The sequence below is a fragment of the Rutilus rutilus genome, assembly GCF_951802725.1.
Source record: "Rutilus rutilus genome assembly, chromosome: 15".
In the NCBI taxonomy this organism is placed as follows: domain Eukaryota; kingdom Metazoa; phylum Chordata; class Actinopteri; order Cypriniformes; family Leuciscidae; genus Rutilus; species Rutilus rutilus.
Genome location: NC_140220.1, coordinates 9,888,181 through 9,902,281, shown reverse-complemented (window position 1 = coordinate 9,902,281; position 14,101 = coordinate 9,888,181). Strand labels below are relative to the sequence as shown.

The 14,101-nt window shown below is 37.2% G+C and overlaps 1 protein-coding gene across 1 annotated transcript in view; it reads left to right on the top strand.

Moving 5' to 3' along the window:
• ehd3 (EH-domain containing 3) overlaps positions 1 to 14,101 on the top strand; it is a 28,349-nt gene that overhangs the window by 10,316 nt on the left and 3,932 nt on the right. The window contains exon 4 of the mRNA XM_084432365.1: positions 12,384 to 12,796. Coding sequence (XP_084288491.1) covers positions 12,384 to 12,796 — 413 coding nt within the window. The remainder of the gene's footprint in view (positions 1 to 12,383; positions 12,797 to 14,101) is intronic.

Genomic DNA, 14,101 nt, shown 5'->3' with positions numbered 1-14,101 from the left:
AAAATGTTACCTAACTCAAACTTTGGAACGGTAAAGTGTATAGTAGTATTCTATTCACAGTGTTTACACTCAGTTGTCAAATGCTGTACTTGCAGTCTTTCTTAGGTAAACAGGGAAAAGTATTTTAACATCAAAATAATTATGTTTAAAAAAAAGTAGACATAGAGTAGACATGTTAAGCCCGACTTGATTGGCCCAATGGAGGCATCCGGTCAGCAGGTGAAGGTTTTTGCGCGATACTGTCTTTCCTCGTGGCAAAGTAATTTGATTAAATGAAATACATTTTCTCATATGTATTTTCTCGTTATTTCATCTTACTCCATAAATGACAAGTTTTTAATGATATCTGTGCATAATTAAATGTGAGCGAATGTTTGACTATTCTTTTTAACTCTTTACTGAAAGTAATGTCAGAGTCCGTTAGAATAAAATCAAATGTTTACAATTTATTATGTTAGGTAAAAGTATCATGCCAATTTCATAATCAATTCAAAGATAACAGATACAAAACATCAAATGCTCTGGAATAAAGAGAGAAGATGCAAACCTTGACATTAGGAAATACATGATGCTGAGAGTCTCGGTCACTCTCAGCATCACGGGCCAATTCGAGCTACAAATCGCGCTGAGCCTCTTGTTGCCTTTCATTATATAGACAGAAACTTCTTTTCACATGGAAACATTTGCTAACAATGAGAATTTGCATTCGGAGTTTACACCTTTCGAGAGCAGGAGGCCATTTGCCCTCCTTTGTGTGCGAGTTATCTCTAAACTCTTAAAAACTTTATTATCTTTGTTTTACTTCTTTGGAAATGAGACCTTTGTACCAGTCGCACTGAGACATTTCAAATTATACCAAACATGTGTAATACTGTATGATAATTATTCACATTAAACCATATAGATTCTTGGGTGAATTTTGGTGATTTTGGCATGAGGAAGAAGGGATGGGGGAAGATGGAAAGAAATGTAGATTAGGATGATTCTGATAGTGCACAAGAGTGAGTTCAAATGTTCATTTCCTTTGTTCTCTCAGAGAGTTTCCCTCTCTTCCAGTTTTTCCAGCCTTACAACATGTGGTGCTAAAAGGGTTTTAAATTGACCGATAATGATTTTGATGTGTGCTAGTCTGTAGCTTATTGATTGCAGTGAACATGTTGGTTGTTGTTGAGCTTTTAAAGTTGCCATTGAATTGTGGATTGAGTCATTTGGAGTGTTCTCACACATGAGGGCATGTGATAAGAGCAAGCGGTTTCTTGCCAACTTATGGCACCTTTACACCAAACTGCATTCTGCTTTATTCATAGCATTAATCTAGTGTTTTGCGATCAATCTTCCTGCTTGAACATGAGTTGCTAGAACAGTTATCTCTTTCACTTTCTCTCATCGTCTGTCTCTTTTTTTTTTTTTTTTTTTTTTAGGATTGAGAATCAAGAACTGGGGCCGGTTGCATAAACCGCTGAGATCTTTTTTCTTTTTTTTCTTTAAGACTGCTCATAACTTTTTTTTTAATCGGTTGCATACAAATGTAGATTGGCCTAATTTGATACTGAAAAGTAAGACTGAATGCCAGTTGACTAACTGCTAAGTGGGCCTTGCTAGATCTTAAGACACTGTCTTAACATAATGGCTATGTTTATACAACTCTTCATAAAATTTAGACTAAACTGCTTGATTCATATGGATTAGTTTTATGATCTCTTTGTGAACTTTTTGAAGCGTCAAAGTGGTAGTTGTGTGGAGTGTCAGTGGAGGGACAGAAATCTTAATTTGTTTTGAAGATGAATGAAAGTCTTACGGGTTTGATGACATGAGGGTGAGTAAATGATGACACTTTTTTTTTTCATTTTTGGGTGAACTAACGCTTTAAAGAATCAGAGTCAGACCCAGATTTGTTAAATTAGCATCCCTGCTGTCTTCTTTTTCTCTCTCCAGAAGAGAGACTCATTTACACGTCAGTGTGATGGTTGTATTTAGCAGGACGTAATGAGAAAATGTCTGTCATGTGCCCTCTGTTCTTAGATTATGTCAAGCGTGACTGTGGAATTTCTCCCGCAGTCACATGAGATGACAGTGAGGAACGTTCTCTCTCATATTCGTGACTACAGGCAGCTCATTTCGCTTCTTCCTGTAGGCAGTGGTTCATATGCACTCAATTAAATCAGTAAGCCAAAATGTCTGTTGTTCCTGGATTGCCTGTGTGCTCTGTGAGATCTGTTTGTGAGGAGGATTTGGCCAGGTGTGTTCATCCAGGTGCATGTGTTCATGTTTATGCTCGCTGTGTGTGTGTGTATCTGTAATTATAGCTGCTCTTATTGTCTTTCTACTCAGCCTTGTCCCAGACGGCACACCCACAGGTCTTTCGTGGTCGTCATTTGATAAAAAATAAAACACGCACAACATAAAAACATGCTGAAACTGTCAGGTCTGATTTTCTTTCTTGCACTCAATTCTGTAGTGTTTATAAAGAGCTTTACAGAAGATATATAGTGGGCCCCAAGAGTCTGAGACCACATTAAAATAATGGGATTCAGAATCAAATTTAAACCTATACATAAAGTTTTATGATTTTGAAATATTTAAACCATGATGACATGATTTGATATATAAATGACATAAGAAACATAATAAGTTTAAACACTAATTAAGAAATTGGGCAATTTATAATTCTTAACTTACTTTTTTAGTTTGACGACTTATGCTAGTAATATAATTTGTAATGGGGAAAATGTTTTAACAGAAAGATACAAAATAGAAGCATTTTCACTTGAGATCTTCGACTTGTGGACCCCATTGTACATGTAAAGAAACATTGACATAAACCTTTTTTTTTTAAGTCTCTAATGCGCACCAAGGCTGTATTTATTTGATCAAAAAAATAAATACAGTAATATTGTGAAATACTACAAATTAAAATAACTCTTTTCAATTGTATTACAGTATTTATCCCTGGGATGGCAAAGCAATTTTTTTTAGCATGATTACTCCAGTCTTCAGTGTCACATGATCTTTCAGAAAACATTCTAATATGCTGATTTGCTGCTCAAGAAACATTCCTTATCATTAGCAATGATGAAAACAGTGATGTATTATTTTCAGGAGTCTTTGAATAGATTAGAAAGTTCAAAAGACCAGCATTTCTTTTAAATATATATGTTTTTTCTAACAATGTAAGTCTTTACTGCCACTTTTGATCAATTTAATGCATCCTTGCTGAATGAAAGTATACATTTCTTTAAAAAGCTCTTAATGACCCTAATATATAATCATAATTTGGCTAGGTGAGATTAACTCAGCCTTTTCCTGACAGCACCTGCAGTATCAATGTCAGAGTAACCTTACTGATGTAAAGAATAGAGCACCAGCACTGAAAGATGCTTCCTCACCCAGATGACTCCATTAATAACATCTGAACAGTTCTGACAACCATCAGCACTTTTTAAAGCACCCATTACAAGAATGGCATCTCGCAGAAAAAACGCACTATAAACTTTGTCTGACAAACACCGACACAGCATACAGTATATTCGCAATATAGCCGACCATGATACCAATATTAAAGTCGTATTTTTGTATGTGTGTGTGTGTATATATATATATATATATATATATATATATATATATATATATATATATATATATACTGTACACTTTACGCGTTTAGGCTTATATCTTTTAGGTTTGTACGTTTTTTTGTTTTTTTTGCAGTTGGGCCCATATGACCCTAGTTACTCCACTGCTTAGAGAGTCATTTAGTAGAGAATGGCCATTAGCTTCATCATTCAACTTTTCATCGCTGTAATACTGTAGGACCCCTTATCCCTTTCTCCCTCTCTTCTACTCCATTTTCAAGTGTTTGGCAGAGCAGCGTGTTTCTGAGCGTGCAGCTGTAAGGCTCTATTGACCGCTTGCCAGCGCTGCTCCCAAGATAGCTTTATCATTCCCAGCTCTCTTCTACCTCCACCACAGTCAGGTGCTGTGAAATAGACCTTGTTTCCTTCAGGAAACACTTCCTGCCAAATCCAATCACTGGAGTTCTGTTGTATTGTATGTTCAGCTGACTGTTTAACAGATGAGAGTGGCTCCGGTGTAGGTTTGTAAATACGCATTGGTCACTTAAATTGCTCTGTTTGTGGTTAAGGTTCATTTAATGGCATTACTGTTGTAGTAGAATGCTATGTTAACTAATGCCTTGGCTCTGAACCACACAAAGCTCAAAACCACACACCTGGGGTTTCATTTATAACCGTTGCGTACGCACAAAACAGGCCCTGAAAGAGGCATACGCCACTTCTGACGCACAAGTTGTGATTTATAAAAACAAACTTGACGGGAAAATTTGCGCACCTGCACGCAAACTTTGACCCATGCGTACGAACGTTTTGGAGATGGAGCAGTTTGGCGACACCGATGGTGGGCTGGAGTTAAATGTCTTTTTGATGTCACTTTTAGACAGAAAATCTAAAGACATATATAGAAAGATAATACAAAATATAATTTCACTCACCAAGCCTATCACTTGAAGCAAATATCCATCCCTTCTTAAATGTCCGCGCCAGCAGGCGCGTTGGGCCGTTTAGTTAACTGACGCAAATAACAGTTTAAATAAATAAAATAATGATTTAAACTATGTTTTACTTCTGATATAAACATTTAGATTAAATATGCCATTCAAATTAATGGAGTTAAACACTTAAAGACCCACTCCGATGAAAATCATGTTTTTCTAGGTGTTAACATATTCTTGTGCCATTTTTCTGATGTTAGAGGACATATCTTGAGAAAAATAAGCTCAAAGTTGTATTTCTGAGTATTTCTGCATTCAAATGGCTGTGAATCAGTAGCAGACGGTAAAATGCCGGCTAAAATAGACTGGAGTTGTGACCTAGTGACTCCACTGGGCGGGGCCACAAGCTCATACTCCCCTCCGCCCCGCCCGCTCAGGTTCTGAGGAGTAGAGAAGACGATGGCGGATCAACACCTATGTGCGGTAGCGGGTTGCAATGCTAAGAGGAGAGATATTGGTATTAGCTTTCATGCTTTACCAAAACATGTTGCTGTGAGAGATGAATGGATTACGTTCCTTGGTCTCCGTGCCAACGCCTCCGCCCACAACGCAGAGGCGAATTGCTAATGAGCTACTGCCGCTCTGCTGAAGCGAAGTCCCAGAAAACTGCACAGGTTTTGTGATTTTGGCTAAAAACGGCATAATCATAATTTAAAGACCACTGAGAATGTTTAAAAATAGCTCAAAATATGATCGGAGTGGGACTTTAAACATGAAATCAATATTGAGAAGTTACAAAAAAATTTGTATTGCCTATTCAGTCAATAGAAATATTTGGATGCTATGTTTTTGAACACTTTTCCTGTGGCGTGCTGTGTTTGAATGTTTTACCCACAGAGATAATTGCTTATCATGATAATACCAGATTGTCTGAGAAAATAGTTTCATCCAAATAATGCCCAAGGCCTATCTGTTTCCATTAAAAATATAAATCAATTAAAAATACAATTCGGCCAGTGGAAAAGATTGAGAAGAACTTTCTCTGAAATGTATTTTACACTATTTGATTTATGTATTCAAAACCAAGGCAAGGATAGGCAACTACATGATTTTTATTAATGTAATGTGTCTTGTAGCCTACCGTTAAACGTTATCACGTGGATGAATAATCATATGCAAATGATATGCAGATGAGGATCTGCATAGTAAAACTAGGCGTTGTAAGCTCCATATATGGTTATTTCGGGGTGGAGACGCATGTGCGCACAATCTTCCGCTGACTGGGATTTATAATGTGAATTCTGTGCAGGTTCTGGCGTACGAACGGTTTTATAAGTCTGAATATTTTTTTGCGTACGCCATTTTTGGCTTTCGGGCGCACGTACACTTTTAGTAAGGTTCCTACGCACAGTTTTATAAATGAGACCCCTGATGCTGTTTGTCTTGAATTAGAAAAAGGTTAGGGGCTCAGATTACAACAATATGTGAAACACCTTGTAGCCTACATTGAGATTAAAAAGTCTTAATTTGACAAAAAAAAATTTATCCTATTGACTTAATTATTGAATGATGTAAATTTTGCATTAAACTTGCTGTGAATATGTTTGCCATTTAGTCGCATCAGACATGTTTCGAACTGTGCTCGAAATTGCCCCCTATACCCTCATTCACTATTCCCTACGTTACTCCAGTAATATAGTCCACTTGAAGGAGTAAATTAAAACGAGTGAGTGAATTCGGACAGCCGGAAGGGCTGCAGCTTTTGCATAGTTTGTGCTTGCTGTTTAATAATTAATTGAAACATAGCAAACTGGCAGCTCCAGTAGTAATGAAAAGATCTATCCTGAACTCTGTCATGGAAACTAGCATGTATAAACTGTAATTAAACAATTTAATAATCAGTTAAAAAGAAAGTTGTACCTGTTAGGGTTGCGCGATATGCTCCATTTTCATATCGTCCTATCGTCAGCCTGTGAGATCGGCGATACACGATATTATCGTGAGGGGGGCGGGGCTTACTTATTTGATTATTAACTTGCTTATTTACTCATCAATTTGCTTGTTTTATTACTTCGTTTTAAATGAGAATCTTTTTCTATTTTGCTAGCAAAGGTGGAGTGTTTATTAATAGGCTAAATCAGGTTATTTCCTGGTATAGTGAGGTAAAAAAAAAAGATCCTAATCATTCTTGTATCTGCCATTCTTGTATATTTCAACATGTCAGCGGGAAATTTACGGACACACATTATCCTCTCATGCCGTTACAGATGCAGCATTTTGACTGTAGGCTGCTTATGCACGAGATCATGAAAACACGTTTTAATTTATTGGGTCAAGAAAGAGTCGGAGTCTGCGATATGTCCTCCTCTGTCTGGATGCACTTCACTTATGCGCACCGCACTTCAATAATCCCAAATAACGCGGGTTTTAAATGCCGGGAGAAATCAGAGGCAAAAATCTAAAAGTCGTTCGGTACTTAGGCTACTTATGACTTGACTCTGATAAAGGAAAATGGGTTAATCCGTTTACATGACCACATGCATTGTCAGTTTATTCAGCATAATCGAGTTAATAACGTGCATGTAAACGCGCTCATTCCCTGAAAACGAAAGCAGAAACGGACTGCGCTTTCACTGCATTAACGGCGCGTTCTCTCAGAGACGACGGTGGATATAACGGTAGGCTACAGCATCTTAATTTACTGGCTTAATATTTCTCTTGTGGACTTACATTATTGACAGTGAAAAAAAATAGAAGAATATATTTCTTGTTAAACAAGTTTGAAGTTGCTTGTGATTTTCACAGGCAGAGTTCCACAGATGCTTCGTGTAACCTATAGGCTACTAAAGACTTTATTAGGCCTAGGCGGCCTATATAATTTTATTGATATTATTATTATAATTAATATTTTGTAATTGTACTGTTTTTAGTGTTTTTACTGTCATTAAATATTTTGTTAATGTGCTATGGAAACAAAATACTGACGAACAACGATGCCGCGTCTTCATCTTGGCTCTGTATAAGAATGATGCGTCTGTTAAGCACTCTTGGCAATTTGTGAATGGATCACCTTGCAATTAAATTTCGTTGTGGGATGTAGTTTTTTTTAGTCTGTTTTAAAAATATTTTCTTTGAGGAGTCCTCATACGCGCGCGTCGGTGACGTCGCATGTGTGGTTATGTGATGTCGCAAGTGTGGTTATGTGGTGATGTCGTTATGAATTTAGGCAAGGCAAATATAATTGTAACTATACTAGCTTCATAATAATAATAATAATAATAATAATTTAATACATTAATAGGAAAACGAGCCAATTATCGTATTGATATCGTCAAAGGCATCTGCCATCGGCGATATCTCTGTCTATCGTCGATACACGATACTATCGTCTATCGGCACAACCCTAGTACCTGTATGATATTGTGCTGGACCAGCGCGGTTTGGAAAATGGATGGATGATTGATTCAGCTGCGGCGCCATCTCCTGGCGAGACGCAGGAATTCATTCACCGCGCAAGTCTCACAGTGCATTATGGGTATTCTCTAGCCGTTGAGCCGCATCAGTTGTACACTTGTTATTGTGGTGCATTGTGGGATTGAATGAGTGCACACAATAACTTCCACAATGGTTTCAGACACCACTACAAATGGCTGTCCCCTCAAATAGTGCCCTATTTAAGGGTATGGGGGTGATTTCGGACACAGCCTTGGTGTAGATTCACAAACAAATTATTCTTATGAGATGGTTCTTTTTAGTGAATCAGTAACATTCAGCACAACCAATGTAGCCTGATTCATTAACAAAGGATTCTTATGACCTTGTTCTTTTTAGCGAATCACTAACATCCTGCTCATACGGTGTAATCTGATTCATAATCAAATTACTCTTATTAGCATGTTCTTTTCATTGAACCAATAACACCCAGCACAACCATTGTAATCTGATTCATAAACAAATGACTCTCATGAGCTGGTTCTATTTAGTGAATCAATAACATCCAACACAACCATTGTAGTCGTAGTCTGATTCTGAGTCACTTCTTTTTTGCGAATCAAAAACATACAGCGCAACCAGTACAGTCTTGATTCTTGGACAAATCAGTTGGATCTCTTAATGTATAGTTAAAATGTTGGGTTACCAGTTTGAATCAGTCTGACTTTCACTGAACTGAATCCATTACTGAATCAACATCTTAAAGGGGTGGTTGATTATGATTTCACTTTAACTTTAGTTAGTGTGTAATGTTGCTGTTTGAGCATAAACAACATCTGCAAAGTTACAATGCTCAAAGTTCAAAGCAAAGGGAGATATTGGCTTTTAAAGAAATTGCTTTTTAAGGACTACAACAAACGGCTGGTAGGGACTACATGACATTCTTCCAGGGTCAGTGACATCACCAACCCTAGAATTTACATAAACCAAAGACATCAAAGACTTATTTTACATCTTGTGAAAAGGGCATTATACCACCCCTTTAACTGACCTGAAAGAAATCATTAGTTTCAATGATGTCCGTATAGACATTGTCCATTTAAATTATGTTTTTTATTATTGTTTTTTTTTTTTTTTTTTGGTTTTTATTGTGCATGTTGTATGATTGACATATATTTTTAGCATCTTCATCAGTTCAGGACGTTGCAGTATAGAAATGCAGCACAGCATCAGCCAAAACCATTTTCTTTCATTTCCCTTTTCCCCCATGTTTTTTTTTATTTTATCTATCCATTCCATACCGTATTTCTCTTTCTAGTGCCATTAACTACCTAAACTTTCACTTTTGTCATTCAAAGAAGAATTTGAGACATTTCTAATTAAAAGTCTATCCTTTTTTTTCCTGTGTTACTGTAATTTGATATCTTTGTATCTTTTTCTTCCCATGAACAGTTGCTACAGAAGATGGCTGTGGTTATAGCAGCCTGCATAAATGTCCGTATGGAGGTATTGTAGATATTGCCAAACTACTGTTAACACCTGCAGCTTATTACGCCAATGAAGTTCCAGCACTCCAGACGTGCTGTGAAATCACAGGGCCTCCTGATATTAACACTCAGATCTGTCCCTCTTCAACAATATAATCACATCTGTAATGCCAAGCCCAGTTTCACCGCTGTTATTGTCCTGCTCTCAATGACACCGTCTCATGTGTCCGTTACTGTAGATGTTGTCTTTCTTAGATCTTTGAGTTTGCTAGTCTCAGTCTGAAGTTACAACAGTACTGGATAGAGATCTGTAAGTTGTTGAAAAGAAAAAACACACTATTGCAGGTGACAATAAAGCCTCTCCGTGTGAAACTGCCAAATCGGAAGGGATGGTCCACCCCATTCCTGTAGGCATGGAATCTTCCTGTGGCAGAAATGTTTATGTCGGCCATATTCCATGTCACTGATTTGAAATATTAACACACTAATTCCTCCCAACAGAACTGCCAACTTTGGAAATATACTCTTTTTTTTTTCCAATCACGGTCGTGCCAAAACCCTTTGGGTATAAAGGTGGTGCACTGACGGTGTAACTCGCACTAATCTGGATGATGTTACAGAAGATATACATCAGAACAAAAGCAATGACAGATTGACCTAGCTCAAAACCAAAGCTTGGTCAGTCATCATTGCCTTTCCTCCTTTCAGAAAAAAACTTAACATTCCAGGGTGGAATATATTAGTTATTCATGAACCTTCATATTGTTTTCCCATCAAGTGTGTCCCAAATGGTAATTATTGAAATAGCAGAGCCAAAAACTTAAAATATAAAAATAAAAGCCAATTCAAAATATTAATTATAAAAACTATATCAGGGCTCCAGACTAACGTTTGAGATTTGAGAAAGTTCTACAGATGATGGCACAAGCACCTGATTTGGTAGCGCTTGGAGTAAATGTAATTTAATTTACTATTGTTTTGCATTAATATGTACAGCAATTTGACAGTACATTTGACAGTAAAGCACTGAGCTAGTTGAGATGCAGATAACAAATATTATTGACAGCAGTAACATGTAAAAACTTAATATAATAATTTTTATTTTTGGTCATCATGTTCAAATAAAATTTTATAACAATTATATTGAATAATATTTATAGTTTTGAAGTCCTTGAAAAAGGTTTCACTCTCAAAAGATTGTATGAACCCTGAAACGAAACCATTTCTGCCACAATACCATGGTTACAGTTAGCGTTACTACTAAAAGCCTTCTATAACTTGTTTGTTCATGACACAATGTTTCTTTTGGTTTCCACATTAGTGCTGTTTGATCTGATATCTATGGTTTATAACAGAGAATTCTGTGAATGCTTCTCACTAGATCTTGCAGCGATAATACTGCAGTGAATTCAAACGCTTTCTTACTGGATCTCATTACTCTGTGTAAAAATGGTGTCGTGATCGATCTCACGCCGTGCTGTCTAATATTGGTCCGGGCTGATAAATTGTCCGTGCTGCACAGCTCAAACAAAAAGCACGGTTTCATTGTGCTTACTTTTTGTTTGCCGTTTGATGTTTCTCATATTCAACAGAAATGCCAGCTCTTATCAGTTGGTCACACCAGTTCAACCTCCAACAAAATGTACTGGAACTAGCAAGAAAAAAGTTGCAAAATGCTACCATTTGGCTGCAGTCTGGAGCCCTGTATAATAGTATAATAATAAGAAAAATGTATATACTATTATTAAGAATACTTAAAGTATTTATATAATATTATAATATGTATAATATTTTGAAGCTTTTATATAATATTTAAATTTTAGTCTTTTTACTAGTTTCTGTTTTTAAATTATTTCTACATAGCTTTTAAATTTTTTATTTCAGTTTTAGCATGTAATGTAGCATAAAGGTGGAGTGAGGGGACAAAAATATGAGTTGAATATTTATGAGTATCTTTTCAAGGTTTTTCTTCTGTCAGTGTAAACTTTATATCTAGCAATATTATGATTTTCTTGTCACAAGCACACAGTGTCCTAACCGGTTGCAATGGGATAGTAATTTGTCTGTCACCACTAAAAGCAAACGCTGCACAATAACTAGCCTATCTCCTGTTGAGGCTGATTAGGACACAGCGGTGTGGGTTCTGATTCATTTGAACTGTATTGCATTGACATAACTTTTTTTTAATTTTTTTATTCATCAAATGTCCTAGAATCAAGTCTTTTTATCCTCTGTTCCATTGCAGCAATGCAAGTGGATTTGGAGATATCGCATCGTGCATTACAAGACTAATTAGACCGTAGCATTAGGTTCATTTGAAGGATTCTGACCCCTTTTAAAATCTCAGCAGCTTGGAAGTTGAACATGCAGTCACCCAGATAATGTAAAAGCTAGTTTTACACTCCTCCATAAGGGTCTGCAGCTCCTTAAAATGAGAGCCAGACTTTAAAAAAGGGTCATTCTGAATCATACCGATGGGCTTTTGCCATAAACATCTTCAGTACTTGATGTAGACTTGACTTACAGTAGAAGTATTTACAAATGCCTGAAAATGCATATACTATTTTATTTTATTGCTTAGTGCATCTAAATACATAATTTACTTAAAATATTTCTGAAATATTCTACATTATGCAGCCTTTAAAATGAATCATCATCTTACTGTCCTCTTGAATGGTGGATTTGCTGTTTGACTCGCTGCATCCCCAGAGAGAGCTGCAGAAGCCATTAACTGGCAGACATTAGATCATAAAAACCACAACAGGCCTGAGCATTTTAACGATACTTGGAAAAGAGTCAACAGCTTCAGTGCTATTGAGCGTCTAACAAGGTCATTTTACCCGTTCTGATTGGCCGGTTGCCTCTCCGCTCTCGTGCTAGCATCCATGCGGTACAAAAGCTTTGTGAACCGTATATATTGGACAGGATATCAATCTCTTTTCCAATCTCTCCTTCAGGCTATGACTTTGCTGCGGTGTTGGAGTGGTTCGCCGAACGCGTGGACCGCATCATCCTGCTGTTCGACGCCCACAAGCTGGACATCTCGGACGAGTTCTCTGAGGTCATCAAGGCCCTCAAGAACCACGAGGACAAGATCCGTGTGGTGCTCAACAAGGCCGACCAGATCGAGACGCAGCAGTTGATGCGCGTCTACGGCGCCCTCATGTGGTCGCTGGGGAAGATCGTCAACACACCTGAGGTGATTCGTGTCTACATAGGATCGTTTTGGTCGCATCCATTGCTGATTTCAGACAATCGCAAGCTGTTTGAGGCGGAAGAGCAAGACCTGTTCAAGGATATCCAATCGCTGCCCCGCAACGCCGCCCTTCGCAAGCTCAACGATCTGATCAAGAGAGCTCGTCTGGCTAAGGTAAACTTTTATTACTTGAACCTATCAAGTTTGTCATGTAATCCAGCAAACAAATGACCCACCTGATGTTTTATCTAAAACACTGAATTTAAACACGCTTGTATATGTGTAGATTCTCCTTTTGAGTTAGACAAAAGGTGAACCAATCCTATAAGTTCCAAACACTTGATGAGTTCTGAACCAAACGACTACTGAAACCAAAAGCTGGATATGGCTAACAAACTGCTTAATGTTCGGCAAGCAAATTTTGTCAGAACAAAAACAAGCTGAGTCTCAGCACTTGCTTTTATATGTTGATGTTCAAAGGGAAACTATTTGGTGTGTGATTCTGAATAAAAGGTCTGTTTCTTCATTTATTCAGTTAACATGTTGCTGTTCCAACGTGTTTTTGATGTGGTCCAGCATATAGCTCTAGTGTAAAAGTAATAGCAGTGTATACATGCATTTTGTGTGTTTACAGGCATTTTGTCTGTCTGAACTTGCAGACTTTACACAGTAATGAGGACATTTTCCAAACTTTACTGTCTGCTGATGTGGCTCCTTGATGTTTGGCTACATTTCTGATCAAGACTAAACTCAAGGGTCATAGAAGATACTGGTTGTGCTAGAAATCAGCTACAGCTAAACTAGATGAGAAAATGCAAAGGAAGTCCTTGACTTTGACTCAGGGGTCAGTGATTAGTTGGGGATTGTTAGATGTGCTGAAAGATACTGAGGGATCATGAGTCAAAATGTCATTCCCCATAAAGACATGATTATAAATGACCTTGAGTGATTTAACAGTCTTCCTTGCTTTAATTACAAATTCTAAAATAGCACATTCATTTAAAGGAAGTTCACTCAAGTGAGCTGGCAACCCGGATGCCGAAGCACTACTGACTTCGTGATTGGTAGATAGGTGGAGGGTGGCGCTTATCAGGCCAAAACACAACATGACAACATCAACATCAGTTGAGGGCTGCAACTTCACTTTTTAAATGACAATATCCTGGCCGTACTACTGTTGTCAGTGATATAAGTATTTGAAATGAACATGATTTCTTAATGTCTAGTGACATATCAGGGCCATTTTATGATTAATTGAAATACATTTCTTACATACAGCTCCTTTAAACTGCTAACTAAGTGTCTTTAAAAAAGAGAGCAAACTTGGGCCTGTATTCCAAAGCATTCATGAAGTGCAAACAACCATTTATTGCAGAAGTGAACGCACTTTAAAAAGTATAAAAGTATAAAAGCCAATGTACAGAACTAAACATTGTAGTTCTTTCATTTTCGTCATTCTTTCGAACGATAATATAAAAT